We start from the raw sequence: 15,683 nt of genomic DNA on the forward strand, positions 1-15,683 counted from the left end.
CCGTAATAAGTGCTGGAGTAGATACAAGATGATCAGGTCCCATATGGGGCTCACAGTCTAAGTAGGAGGGAGAACAGGGACTGAATCCCCAATTTGCAGATGAGGGAACTGAGGCACAGAGAAGTGACTTGCCCATAGTCACACAGCAGACAAGTGGCAGAGCTGTGAGTCCCAGGCCCAAGCTCTTTCCACTAGGCCACGCTGCTTCTCTGGGTGACTGTACTCCTGTCTTGTATGATGTAGCGGATAGAGCATGATCCTGGGAGTCAGAAGGTCATGGGTTCTAATCCTGGCTTTGCCAGTTGTCTGCTGTTTGGCCTTGGGCAAGTCACTTCACTTATCTGTGCCTCAGTTACCTCATCTATAAAATAGGGATTGAGGCTGTGAGCTCCACATGGGACAGGGATGGTGTCAAACCCGATTTGCTTGTTTCCACCACAGCGCTTAGTACAGTGCCTGGCACATAGTAAGTGCTTAACAAATACTACAATTATTTTTGTTATTACTAAGTCACGTCAATAGACAGGTGATGTATAAACAAACCACAATCCAACCAGGTAACCAGGCCCTGAAGGAAAATGCTTGGATGGCTCCTGCCTTCAAGACATTTCTATTTGGATGTACACTCATCACCTCCAAAACAGAGCTCCTTATCTTCCCACCCAAACCCTGCCCTCTCCCTGACTTTCCCATCACTGTAGTTGGCACCACCATCCTTCCCGTCTTTCAAGCCCTTAACCTTGGTGTTACCCTTGACTCCCCTATCTCATTCAACCCACATGTTCAATCCATCACCAAATCCTGTCAGTGCCACCTTCACAACATTGCTAAAATCTGCCTTTTCCTCTCCATCTAAACTGCTACCAAATTAACATAGTCGCTCATCCTATCCCGCCTAGATTGCTGCATCAGTCTCCTTGCTGACCTCCCAACCTCCTGCAGCTCCCCATTCCAGTCCATATTTCACTCTGCTGCCCAGATCATCTTTCTACAAAAACTTCCAGGACATGTCACCTCCCTCATCAAAAATCCCCAGCGGTCGTCCAGCCACCTCCGCATCAAACAAAAACTCCTCACCACTGGTTTTAAAGCAGTCCATCACCTCCACCCCACCTTCCACCTCACCTCGCTTCTCTCCTTCTACAATCCAGCCCACACACTTTGCTCCGCTGGTGCTAACCTCGCTGTGCCTCGTTCTTGCCTGTCTTGTCGCTAACCCCTGGCCCACGTCCTGCCTCTGGTCTCGAATGCCCTCTCTCCTCAAATCCAAAAGAAAATTACTCCCCCACTTCAAAGCCTTATTAAAGGCCCATCTCCTCCAAGAGGCGTTCCCAGACTAAACCCCACTTTTCCTCATCTTCCACTCCCTTCTGCGTCATCCTGACTTGCTCCTTTTTCCCGTCACCTCCCTCCCAGCCCCACAGCACTTATGTATATATCTGTCATTTTATTTATTTGTATTGATGTCTGTCTCCCTGCCTCTACACTGTGAGCACGTTGCGGGCAAGGAATATCACTGTTTATTGTTTAATTGTACTTTCCCAACTGCTTAGAACTGTGCTCTGCACACAGTCAGCACTTATTAGATATGATTGAATGAATGAATGAATGAATGAATATGCCATCCAAGTCAGGAAGCAGTGTGGCCTAGTGGGTAGCTCACAGGCCTGGGAGTCAGAAGGACCTGGGTTCTAATCCCGACCCCACTTAAGCACTTAACGGATACCATGGGGGGAAAAAAAGTGAGGCACAGAGAGGGGACTCTCCAGCACTGGCAGGATGGCAGAAGTAAGGGTAGTGCCATGCTTCAAACCTGTGTGTTCGGGAGAAATTCCATGCGAGAAGCCCAGGTGGGGAAGACCAGGGGAACACTAGATCAGCAGAGGCCCTGAATCCTGAATCTGCTGATACCTGCCCAGAAATTACCCATGGGGAGCTCTATCCCTGGGTCTGTATGGCATCTGGGTCTTTACTTATTAATAACTGTGGTGTTTGTTAAGTGCTTACTACATGTTGAGCGCTGTACTGAGCACTGGGGTGATTACAGGGTCATCAGTCCTTTCATGGGGCTCACAGTCTCAGTAGAAGGGACGACAGGGATTGAATCCCTATTTTGCAGATAAGGGGACTGTGGTCCAGAGAAGTGAAAAGACTTGCCCAAGGTCACATAGCAGACAAGTGGCAGAGCAGGGATTAGAACCAAGGTCATGTGGCTTCTAGGCCTCTGTTCTCTCTATTATAATAATAATGAAAATGGCATTTATTAAGCACTTACTACATACAAAGCACTGTTCTAAGCGCTGGGGAGGTTACAAAGTGATCTGGTTGTCCCACGGGGGGCTCACAGGCTTAATCTCCATTTTATGGATGAGGGAACTGAGGCCCAGGGAAGTTAAGTGACTTGCCCAAAGTCACACAGCTGACAGTTGGCAGAGGTGGGATTTGAACCCATGACCTCTGACTCCAAAGCCCGCGCTCTTTCCACTGAGCCACACGCTTCTCTTCTCTCTACTAGGCCACACTGCATGTTGCTAATAATAATAGTAATAATAATGGTACTTGTTAAGCGCTTACTATGTGCCAAGCACTGTTCTAAGCACTGGGGTAGAAACAAGTTAGATTGGACACAGTCCCACACAGAGCTCACACTCTTAATCCCCGTTTTACAGATAAGAACAACAGTAACAATAAAAATAAAAATAGTAATAAATAGTTGTGGTATTTGTTAAGTGCTTACTATGTGCCAGGCACTGCACTGAACGCTCAGTAACAATAAAAATAAGTCTCTTCACGCAGACTATGAATTTCTCTCTCCCCCTCTAGGCAGTCAGCTCAGTGTGGGCAGGGAACATGTCTACTCTATTGTTATGTTGTACTCTCCCAAGTGCTCAGTATAGTGCTCTGTACACAGTAAGCTCTCAATAAATATGACTGATGGATTGATTGATGGGTCTGGCTGTGGGTTGGTGGGAGCGAGTTCTAAGCCCCATCTCCTCCTCTGACCTGCTGAGGAACCTCGGACAAGTTGCTTAACCTCTCTGTGCCTTTGTTTCTGTAACTGTAAAGTGGGGATAATAATAACTTCCTCTCCTTTCCCTCCTGGGGAAAAGATAATTGATGTGAAAGCACCATCGGAAAAACAAAAGGCCATACAAATTCAAGGTATTAATTATTGGTCAGGAGCTGAGTCTGGCTTCCGTCCCCTACATTCCACGGAAACTGCCCTCTCAAAGGTCACCAGTGACCTCCTGCTTGCCAAATCCAACGGCTCATACTCTATCCTAATCCTCTTCGACCTCTCAGCTGCCTTCGACACTGTGGACCACCCCCTTCTCCTCAACACACTATCCAACCTTGGCTTCACAGACTCCGTCCTCTCCTGGTTCTCCTCTTATCTCTCCAGTCATTCATTCTCAGTCTCTTTTGCAGGCTCCTCCTCCCCCTCCCATCCCCTTACTGTGGGGTTCCTCAAGGTTCAGTTTTTGGTCCCCTTCTGTTCTCCGTCTACACTCACTCCCTTGGTGACCTCATTCGCTCCCATGGCTTCAACTATCATCTCTACGCTGATGACACCCAGATCTACATCTCTGCCCCTGCTCTCTCCCCCTCCCTCCAGTCTCGCATCTCCTCCTACCTTCAGGACATCTCCATCTGGATGACTGCCCGCCACCTAAAACTCAACAAGTCCAAGACTGAACTCCTTGTCTTCCCTCCCAAACCCTGCCCTCTCCCTGACTTTCCCATCACTGTTGACGGCACTACCATCCTTCCCCTCTCACAAGCCCGCAACCTCCGTGTCATCCTCGACTGCTCTCTCGTTCACCCCTCTCATCCAAGCCGTCACCAAAACCTGCCGGTCTCAGCTCCGCAACATTGCCAAGATCCGCTCTTTCCTCTCCATCCAAACCGCTACCCTGCTCATTCAAGCTCTCATCCTATCCCGTCTAGACTACTGTATCAGCCTCCTCTCCGATCTCCCATCCTCTTGTCTCTCCCCATTTCAATCCATACTTCACACCGTTGCCCGGATTGTCTTTGTCCAGAAATGCTCTGGGCATGTTACTCCCCTCCTCAAAAATCTCCAGTGGCTACCAATCAACCTACGCGTCAGGCAAAAACTCCTCACCCTCGGCTTCAAGGCTCTCCATCACCTTACCCCCTCCTACCTCACCTTCCTTCTCTTCTTCTCCAGCCCAGCCCGCACCCTCCGCTTCTGTGCTGCTAATCTCCTCACCGTGCCTCGTTCTCGCCTGTCCCGCAGTCGACCCCTGGCCCATGTCATCCCCCTGGCCTGGAATGCCCTCCCTCCCCACACCCGCCAAGCTAGCTCTCTTCCTGCCTTCAAGGCCCTACTGAGAGCTCACGTCCTCCAGGAGGCTTTCCCAGACTGAGACCCCTCCTTCCTCTCCCCCTCCTCCCCCTCTCCACCCCCCTGCCTTTCCTCCTTCCCTTCCCCACAGCACCTGTATATATGTATATATGTTTGTACGTATTTATTACTCTATTTATTTATTTATTTATTTATTTTACTTGTACATATCTATTCTATTTTATTTTGTTAATATGTTTTGTTTTGTTCTCTGTCTCCCCCTTCTAGTCTGTGAGCCCACTGTTGGGTAGGGACCGTCTCTATATGTTGCCAACTTGTACTTCCCAAGCACTTAGTACAGTGCTCTGCACACAGTAAGCGCTCAATAAATACGATTGATTGTTTGATTGATTGATATAGGAGAACATCTTCCCAAGTCAAGCTACAAGTCTTTTTTTTAAATGGAATTTAATCATTTTGGTACTTGTTAAGGGCTTACTATGTGCCAAGCACTGTTCTAAGCTCTGGGGTAGGTATAAGTTAATCAGGTTGGACACAGTCTTTGTCCCACACTGTTAAGAGCTTACTATGGGCTAGGCGCTGTACTAAGCACTGGAATAGGTACAAGCTCCTCTAGACTGGAAGCTCGTTGTGGGTAGGGAATAAATCTGTTCATTATTATATTGTATTCTCCCAAGCGCTTATTATAGTGCTCTGCACACCTCAATAAATACAGTTGATTGAGGGAATTGAATGACTGAATGAAAAAGCTTATCAGTTCCTGCACAGTCCTCCCTGGGACTCACAATCTTAATCCCCATTTTACAGAGAAGGGAACGGGGGAGAAGAGAAATGATATGCCAAAGGTCACACAGCAAACAAATGGTGGGCAGGGCCCTTCTGTCTCCCAGGCTCATGCTCTAGCCATTAGGTCGCACTGCTTCTCAAGTGCCTCTGTAAGGTTATTCATCAGCGCTTAGAACAGTGCATTGCACATAGTAAGCACTTAATAAATGCCATTATTATTTTCATTATCCCAGTTTATTCATGGGACCAGTAGGCACAGCAGAAACACTGTGCAGTAAACCTGGAGGGGGTGGGGGGTGGGGAGAATCCAGGTTCTAAATGCTCTGCATACAGTAAGTGCTCAATAAATACAAATATACGAATGAATGACTAGGAGGGTAGTGAGCTTAGGGAAGAGATGAGGTAGTGAGCTGAGGTAAGAGGTGAGGTACCCGGATTCATTCTTTCATTCATTCAGTGGCATTTATTGAGTGCTTATTGTGTGCGGAGCAATGTACTAAGCGCTTGGGAGAGGGCAATACAACAATATGACAGGCACATTCCTTGTCCACAATGAGCTTACAGCCTAGAGGGGGAGACAGATATAAATAACTATAGGGACATGTGCTTTGGGGTTGGGAGGGGGGATGTATAAAAGGAGCAAGTCAGGGTGACACAGAAGGGAGTGGCAGAAGAGGAAAGTGGGGCTTAGTCAGGGAAGGCCTCCTGGAGGAGATAGGCCTTCAATAAGGCTTTGAAGAGGGGGAGAATAATTCTGTCAGATACGAAGAGGGAGGGCATTCCAGGCCAGACAGACTGAGATCCCCTTTTCCTCTGCTCCTCCTCCCCTCTCCATTGCCCCTACTCCCTCCCTCTGCTCTACCTCCTCCCCTGCCCCACAGCACTTGTGTATATTTGTACATATTTATTATTCTATTTATTTTATTAATGATGTGTATATAACTGTAATTCTATTTATCTATTTTGATGCTACTGATGCCTGTCTGCTTGTTTTGTTTTGTTGTCTGTCTCCCCCTTCTAGACTGTGAGCCCATTGTTGGGTAGGGATTGTCTCTGTTGACGAATTGCACTTTTTTTTGATGGCATTTATTAAGCGCTTGCTATGTGCAAAGCACTGTTCTAAGCGCTGGGGAGTTTACAAGGTGGTCAGGTTGTCCCATGGGGGGCTCACAGTCTTAATCCCCATTTTACAGATGAGGGAAATGAGGCCCAGAGAAGTGAAGTGACTTGCCCAGAGTCACACAGCGGACAAGTGGCGGAGCCAGGATTTGAACCGATGAGCTCTGACTCCAAAGCCCGGGCTCTTTCCACTGAGCCACGCTGCTTCCCCTAACTTTCCAAGCACTAGTACAGTGCTCTGCACATAGTTAGCGCTCAATAAATCTGATTGAATGAATGAATGAATGTGGTCCAGATGTCAGTGGTGAGATAGACGAGATTGAGGTACAGTGAGAATGATGGCATTAGAGGAGTGAAGTGTGCAGTCTGGGTTGGAGTAGGAGAGTAGTGAGGTGAGGTAGGAGGGGGCAAGGGGATTGAGTTCAATTGGGATCAAAGGGATCAATTGGGATCAATTAGGATTGGGATCAAAGGGATTTGAAGCCAATGGGGAGGAATTTCTGTTTGATGCAGAGTTGGATGGGCAACCACTGGAGGTTCTTAGTCCCCTTGCCCCTGGTGGGGGTGTTGGAAGTGCAGGAACACTTCATTGAGCCCTACTTTTTTATGGTATTTGTTAAACGCTTACTATGTACCAGGTACTATACTGAGCACTGTGGTAGATACAAGGTAATAGGGTTAGACCCAGTCCCTGTCCCACACAGGACTCACAGTTTTAATCCCCATTTTACAGATGAGGGACTTGAGGCCCAGAGAAGCAAAGGGACTTGCTCAAGATCACACAGCAGAAAAGTGGCAGAGCCAGGACTGGAACCCAGGTCCTTCTGACTGTAGGCCTGTGCTCTACACACTAGGCCATGCTGCTTCCCAAGCACTTTCTGTAGAGTATCTGTAAGTTTCCACAGTCAACTAATAATAATAAAAATAATAACTGTGGCTTTTGTTAAGCGTTTACTATGTGCCAGGCACCGAACTAAGTTCTGGGGTAGGTACAAGCTCATCGGGTTGGACACAGCCCCTGTCCCACATGGGGCTCACAGTCTCGATACCCATTTTACAGATGAGGGAACTGAGGCCCAGGGAACTGAAGTGACTTGCTCAAGGTCACACAGCATACAAGGGGCAGAGCCAGGATTAGAACCCAGGTCCTTCTGACTCTCAGGCCTGTGCTGTACCCACTAGGCCATGCTGCGTCCCAAGCACTTACTGTAAAATATCTGTAAGTTTCCACAATCAACTGCAATAGACACTCGATTGAAAGATGTTGAAGATAGTTTTTATGGCTCCCACCTCACAGAGTTGAAGTGGGGGAAGGTTTGGGGTGGGGGAGAATCGGGGGACTCGGGGAATTCTGGGACATTCTTGGTGGCAAGGGGCATGGATTGACTTGAGGAATGTGTCTGTTTATTGTTGTGGGGTACTCTCCCAAGTGCTTAATACAGTGCTCTGCACACAGTAAGCTCTTAATAAATACCATTAATTGATTTGATTGAGGACAGTCTGGAAATTCAGACCCTCCTTTTCCGGCTGAGTCTACCTGGAATAGCCTCAAATCTTTGGTCCCTTTTTTTTAATGGTATTTATTAGGGGCTTACTATATGCCAGACACTGTAATAATAATAATAATAGTATTTGTTAAGCGCTTACTATGTGCCAAACTCTGTTCTAAGCACTGGGATAATTACAAGGTTATCAAGTTGCCCCACGTGGGGCTCACAGTCTTAGTCCCCATTTTACAGATGAGGTAACTGAGGCACAGAGAAGAAGAAGAAGAAGAAGAAGAAGAAGAAGAAGAAGAAGAAGAAGAAGAAGAAGAAGAAGAATGGCATTTATTAAGCACTTACTATGTGCAAAGCACTGTTCTAAGCGCTGGGGAGGTTACAAGCTGATCAGGTTGTCCCATGGGGGGCTCACAGTCTTAATCCCCATTTTACAGATGAGGGAACTGAAGCACAGAGAAGTGAAGTGACTTGCCCAAAGTCACACAGCTGACAAGTGGCGGAGCCAAAATTCGAACCCATGACCTCTGACTCCCAAACCCGTGCTCTTTCCACTAAGTCACACTGCTCCTCTACCCCACTGTACCAAGCACTGGGGTAGATACAAGATCATCAGTTTGGACACGGCCTGTAATCCACACGGGGCTCACAATCTTAATCTTACGGTTTTAGAGGCAGTGTGGTTGTAGCGGATAGAGCCCAGGGCTGGGAGTCAGAAGGACCTGGGTTCTAATCCCTGCTCTGCCACTTGTCTGCTGTGAGACCTTGGGCAAACCACTTCTGGGCCTCGGTTACCTCACATGTAAAAAATTGGGATGAAGACGTTGAGCCCCACGTGGGACAGGGACTGTAACCAACTCAATTTGAATTCATACATTCATTCAGTCGTATTTATTGAGAGCTTACTGAGTGAAAAGCAGCATACTAAATATTTGGGAGAATATACTATCACAATAATTAGACACATTCCCTGCCCACATGAGTTTACAGTCTAGAGGAGGAGGCAGCTATTAAAATATATAAATAAATATTAATTCATTCAATCGTATTTACTGAGCGCTTACTGTTTGCAGAGCACAGTGTGGCTTAGTGGAAATAGCACAGGCTTGGGAGTCAGAGGTCGTGGGTTCTAATCCTGACTCCACCACTTGTCTGCTTTGTGACTTTGGGCAAGTCACTTCACTTCTCTGTGCCTCAATTCCCTCATCTATAAAATGGGGATTAAGACTGTGAGCCCCACGTGGGACAACCTGATTACCTTGTATCTACCCCAGCGCTTAGAACAATGCTTGGCACATAGTAAGTGCTTAACAAATACCATCTTCATCATCATCATCACTGTACTAAGCACTTGGGAAAGTACAATACAACAATAAACAGTGAAAGCATCCACACCAGTGCTTAGTTCCTGGAACATAGTAAGCACTTAACACATATCATACTTCTTGAAGAGCAAGGCAGCTTAGTGGATAAAGCACAGGCCTGGGAGTCAGAAGGACCTGGGTTCTAATCCTGACTCCGCCACATGTCTGCTGTGTGACCTTGGGCAAATTAATTAATTTCTCTGGGTTCAGTTCCCTCATCTGTAAGAAGGGGATGAAGACTGTGCCCAACCCAGTCCCTGGTGACTCCTCTGCCGCCCTCTTTCTATCTCTCCTTGATGCTGCCAACCTCCTGCTGCACCCCACCTCGCCCACTCACCAGCGTGGTCACACCCTCGACCTCATCATCTCCTACGGCTGCACTATCCCCACCCTCACCAACTCTGAAATCCCTTTCTCCGATCATAACCTTCTCACCTGTCTCCTTACTCACACTCCTCCCCCCTGTAAATCTATATTACTACCCCACAGAGACCTCTGCTCTCTCGACCCCATCCGTCTTTCTCAGAGCATCACACCCCACCTTGCCTCCCTATCCTCTCTACCCACTCTTGATGACCAGATTACTGTTCTCAACTCCACCCTCTCTACTCAACTCAACTCGCTCACTTCCCTTTCCTTTCGCCGCTCTCGTACCACTAACCCACAGCCTTGGATCACTGCCACTGTCCGCCTCCTTTGCTCTTATGTTTGAGCTGTTGAACGCTGCTGGCGAAAGTCTAAGCACCAAGCCAACCTTGTTCATTTTAAGTTTATCCTTTCCTGCCTTAACTCTGCCCTCTCCTCTGCCCAGCGAAACTATTTTTCCACCCTTATTGACACCCATGCCCATCATCCCTGTCAACTGTTCCGGACATTTAACTCCCTCCTCAGGCCCCCTGTCCCTCCCCCTCCTCCATCCCTCACCCACAACGATCTGGCCTCCTACTTCATTAGCAAAATTAACTCCATCAGATCTGAGCTCCCCAAAGTCACTCTTCCCCCTACTCCATCCCCCCTGCTCTCAACCCTCTCCGCTCCTTTCCCATCCTTCTCTATAGTGAAGTCTATACTTCACTCTGTTGCCCGGATTATCTTTGTACAGAAATGCTCTGGGCATGTCACTCCCCTCCTCAAACTTCTCCAGTGGTTGCCTGTCAACCTACGAATCAAGCAAAGACTCCTCACTCTCGGCTTCAAGGCTCTCCATCACCTTGTCCCCTCCTACCTCACCTCCCTTCTCTCCCTCTATAGCCCGGCCTGCACCCTCCACTCCTCTGACACTAACCTCCTCACTGTGTTTCATTCTCACCTGTTCCGCTGTCGACCCCCGGCCCACGTCTTTCCCCTGGCCTCGAATGCCCTCCCTCCACACATCGCCAAACTATCTCTCTTCCTCCCTTCAAAGCCCTACTGAGAGCTTACCACCTCCAGGAGGCCATTCCAGACTGAGCCCCCCTTTTCCTCTCCTCCTCCCCATCCTGCCCGTCCTACCCCCTTCCTCTCCCCACAGCACTTGTATATATTTGTACAGATTTATTACTCTATTTATTTTACTTGTACATATTTACTACTCTATTTTATTAAAGATGTGCATATAGCTGTAATTCTATTTATTCTGATGTTTTTGACACCTGTCTACATGTTTTGTTTTGTTGTCTGTCTCCCCCTTCTAAACTGTGAGCCCCTTGTTGGGTAGGGACTGTCTCTCTATATTGCCGACTTATACTTCCCAAGCACTTAGTCAGTGCTCTGCACACAGTAAGTGCTCAATAAATATGACTGAATGAATGAATGAACCCAATTTGCTTATATCCACCCCAGCACTTAATACAGTTCCTGGCACTAGTAAGTGCTTAACAAATACCATAATTATTGAAGAGCAGCATGGCTTAGTGGATAGAATACAGGCCTGGGAGTCAGTAGGGCCTGGCTTCTAATCCTGGCCCCTCCACATGTCTAATCCTGGCAAATTACTAAATTCCCTGGGCCTCAGTTCCCTCATTTGCCAAAATGAGGATTAGGAATGTTAGCCCCATTTGGGACAGGGACTGTGCCCAACCCGATTAACTTGTATCTACCCCAGTGCTTAGAACAGTGCTTGGCACATAGTAAGACCTTAACAAGTACCATAATTATTAGATAAGGGAACTGAGGCAGAGAGGACTGGTTTTCGGGGAGCCAATGGATCCGTTTTAAGCTTTCTTTGTCTTGGCTCCCAGGCCTGGCACCCGGACAACTGTATACATACCCCGCTCGCTGTTGGCGTAAGAAGAGACGACTGCTCCCGCCTGAAGATCCCAAGATGAGGCTGCTCGAAATCAAACCTGGTCAGTGTCACATAGGCCTCGCTGTCCATGGGGAGGAGGACCGGGGTGGGCCAGGGGTGAGAAGCAGCACAGCCTAGGGATTAGAGCACAGCCCTGGGAATCATAGGGCTTGGGTTCTAATGCTGGCTCCTCTGCTTGTCTGTTAGGGGACCCTGGGCAAGTCGCTTCTGTGGATCTTGGTTCCCTCATCTGTGAAATGGAGATGAAGACCATGAGCCCCCTGTGGCATAGAGACTGTAGCCAACCTGATTAGCTTGTACCTACCCCAGCGCTTAGTACAGTGATTGGCACATAGTAAGCACTTAACAAATACCATTAAAAAAAAGCACAGGGCTGGGGAGCAGAGGGCCCAGGTTTAATCCCGACTCTGCCGCTTGTTTGCTGGGTGGCGTTGGGAAAGCCACTTGAGTTCTCTGGGCCTCAGGAAGTCACATTGAAGTGCCTAGCCTACAGGGAAACAGAGCTTGTGAGCTCCTCAGCCAAGTGTTTTTCCCCATGTTTTGCACACAGAATCCTAATAAACGTAATTACTACTACTACTACTGCTGCTGCTATTACTACTATTTACTTCTACTAACATAATTCTCTCATGTTCCCTGCCCATACCGAGCTTACAGTCTAGAAGGGGAGAAATAAGTGATTTGTAATATAGAATTTAATGATATGTATGTGTTTCCCCACATCTCTTTATTCACCCCACTCTCAGCTCCACAGCACTTTCTATCCAAAGCCATCATTTATTTCTTTATATTAAAGTCTATCTCCCCCACTGGACCATTAGGCTCATTGTAGGCCAGAAATATGTCTACCAACTCTGTCATACTGCTCTCTCCCAAGTGCTTAATACAGTGCTCTGCACTCAGTAAGTTCTCAATAAACACGATTGATGACCCTCATCTGTAAACTGGGGCTGAAATCCCCACAGCAGACAGCAGGCAAGCAGACAAGCAGATCACCCAGCAGACAAGTGGCAATATGCATCCGGATTGTGAAAATCTCCAAAGGGCGGTTTGGCCCTCTAAACTGGAAGCTTGCTGTGTGCAAGGAACGTGTCTGCCAACAGTCTTATATTGTACACTCCCAAGTGCTTAGGACAGTGTTCTGCACACAGTAAGCGTTCAGTAATGTCATCGATTGATTGACTGTAAGGTTGATGTGGGCAGGGAATGTGTCTACCAATTTTTTTGTGTTGTCCTTTCCCAAGTGCTTAGTACTGTGCTCTGCACATAGTAAGCGCTCAAAAAATGTGATTGATTGATTGATTTGCCATTTGCAGCAGCAATGGAGTAGCTGAAACCACCATGACAGTAGGAGTGACCTTGGGGATGGGGGCATAATAATAATAATAATTGTAGTATTTGTTAAGCATTTACAATGTGGCAGGCACTGTAATAAGCTCTGGGGTGGATACAAGCAAATCGGGTTGGGCACAGTCTCTGTTTCACGTTGGGCTCACACTCTCAATCCCCATTTTACAGTGGAGGTAACTGAGGCACAGAGAAGGAAAGTGACTCACCCAAGGTCACACAGTAGACAAGTAGCCGAGTCAGGATTAGTGCTTAATGCAAAATCAGGACTCCTGGTAACCTTGGTTCTGCATTTTTAAAGACAGCATTCTCTTTCTCTCCCTCCCTCCCTTTCTTCTCTGTCTTTCTCTCTTTCTGTCACACACACACACACACACGCGCGCGCGCGCACACACACACACACACACACACACTCTCTCTCTTTTACACTTTTCTCCTCTCAAATATTAGGTGTTACCAGGAGCAAGGGGACAGTTCATCTACAGATTCAAAATTAAAATAAAATCCAAACTTTATGAACTAGAACAGAAATGGAAATAAGTTCCTTTTTTTGGCTTACTTAGTGACATGAGCAGCTCTGGAACAAAAGGAATACTGTGTTATTTATTATTGACTTTCATTAAGTTTTGACAATACAGTAATAATAATAGTGATGGTATTTGTCAATGCTTATGATGTGCCATGGACTGTACTAAGCACTGGAGTGGATATAAGCAAATCGAGTTGGACACAATCCCTGTCCCAAGTCGGGCTCGCAGTCTCAATCCCCATTTTACAGAGGAGGTAACTGAGGACCAGAGAAGTGAAGTGACTTGCCCAAGGTCACTCAGTAGGCAAGTGGCAGAGTTGGGATTACTCCCAACTGACTGACTCCCAGGCGCGTACTCTGTCAGGCATAGGGGCATTGATTCTGAAAGCATTCCCAACTTCTAGTAAAAGTCACAATCTAAAGTAAGAGGAATTTAAACCCCAGGGATAAAGGAGATGATGTAATAATAAAAATAACTCTGTTATTTCTTAAGGATTTATTATGTGTCAAATACCATACCAAGCACTGGGGATAATACAACATAATCAGGTTGGACACAGTCCCTGCCCCACATGAGGTTAATGGTCTAAGGGAGTTAGAGACCAGGTATTGAATTCCCATTTTGCAGATGAGGGAACTGAGGCATAGACACGTGAGATGACTTGCCCAAGGTCACCCAGCAGGCGACTGGAGGAGCTGGGTTAGAACCCAGGTCCTGCAGTTCCCAATCTTGTGCTTTTTCCAGTAGGCCTCACTCCTTAATAATAATAATAATAATGATGGTATTTGTTAAGCACTTACTACTCTGCCACATGTCTGCTGTGTGACCTTGGGCAAGTCACTTAACTTCTCTGAGCCTCAGTTACCTCGTCTGTACAATGGGGATTAAGACTGTGAGCCCCACATGGGATAACCTGATCACCTTGTATTCATTCATTCATTCATTCATTCATTCATTCATTCAATCATATCCCCCAGCGCTTAGAACAGTGCTTTGCACATAGTAAGCACTTAACAAATGCCATCATTATTATTATTATTGTTATTATTATTGGCAAAGCACTGTTCTAAGTGCTAAGTGTTCTAAGGGAAGTTACAAGGTGATCAGGTTGTCCCATGGAGGGCTCACAGTTTTAATCCCCATTTTTCAGATGAGGTAACTGAGGCACAGAGAAGTTAAGTGACTTGCCCAAAGTCACACAGCTGACAGTTGGAGGAGCCGGGATTTGAACCCATGACCTCTGACTCTTTCCACTGAGCCACGCTGCTTCTCCAAAGCTGCTCCAAAGCTCCCAAACTCCAAATCCTTAAATGAAAGCAGTGTCGTCTAGTGGATAGAACCCAGGCCTAGGAGTCAGAAGGACCTGGGTTCTAATCGTAGCTCCATTCATTCATTCATTCATTCATTCAATGGTATTTATTGAGCGCTTACTGTGTGCACAGCACTGTACTAAGCACTTGGGAAGTACAACTTGGCAACTTACAGAGACGGTCCCTATCCAACAGCGGGCTCACAGTCTAGAAGGGGGAGACAGACAACAAAACAAAACATATTAACAAAATAAAATGAATAGAATAGATATGTACAAATAAAATAAATAAATAAAAAGAGTAATAAATACATACAAACATATACACATATATACAGGTGCTGTGGGGAGGGGAAAGAGGTAAGGCGGGGGGGTGGGGAGGGGGAGGAGGAGGAGAGGAAGGAGGGGGCTCAGTCTGGGAAGGCCTCCTGGAGGAGGTGAGCTCTCAGTAGGGCTTTGAAGGGAGGAAGAGAGCTAGCTTGGTGGATGTGCAGAGGGAGGGCATTCCAGGCCAGGGGGATGACGTGGGCTGGGGGTCGACGGCGGGACAGGCAAGAACAAGGCACAATGAGGAGATTAGTGGCAGAGGAGCGGAGGGTGCGGGCTGGGCTGGAGAAGGAGAGAAGGGAGGTGAGGTAGGAGGGGGCGAGGTGATGGACAGCCTGGAAGCCCAGGGTGAGGAGCTTTGCTATGTGACCTTGGCCTAGTCACGCCACAGTTCCCTCATCTGTAAAATGGGGATTAAGACTGTGAGCCCCCTGTGCTCCTGTGAGGCAGGAGCAAATCCAACTGTAAGGGTGACACAGAAGGGAGTGTGAGAAGAGGAAATGAGGGCTTAGTCAGGGAAGATGTGCCTTCAATAAGGTTTTGAAGGAGGGGAGAGTAATCATCTGACAGATAATAATAATGATGGTATTTGTTAAGTGCTTGCTCTGTGCAAAGCACTGTTCTAAGCGCTGGGGGATACAGAGTGATCAGGTTGTCCCACGTGGGGCTCACAGTCTTAATCCCCATTTTACAGATGAAGTAACTGAGGCACAGAGAAGTTGTGACTTGCCCAAAGTCACACAGCCGATAAGTGGCAGAGCTAGGATTAGAACCCATGACCTCTG

The 15,683-nt window shown here is 47.2% G+C and overlaps 1 protein-coding gene across 1 annotated transcript in view; it reads left to right on the forward strand.

Annotated features, from left to right (window-relative positions):
* Positions 1-15,683, forward strand: part of DPF3 (double PHD fingers 3) — a 199,708-nt gene that overhangs the window by 11,429 nt on the left and 172,596 nt on the right. The window contains exon 4 of the mRNA XM_038765589.1: positions 11,318-11,425. Within this exon, the coding sequence (XP_038621517.1) occupies positions 11,318-11,425 (108 nt within the window). The remainder of the gene's footprint in view (positions 1-11,317; positions 11,426-15,683) is intronic.

This window comes from Tachyglossus aculeatus, chromosome 23 (assembly GCF_015852505.1).
Source record: "Tachyglossus aculeatus isolate mTacAcu1 chromosome 23, mTacAcu1.pri, whole genome shotgun sequence".
In the NCBI taxonomy this organism is placed as follows: Eukaryota; Metazoa; Chordata; class Mammalia; order Monotremata; family Tachyglossidae; genus Tachyglossus; species Tachyglossus aculeatus.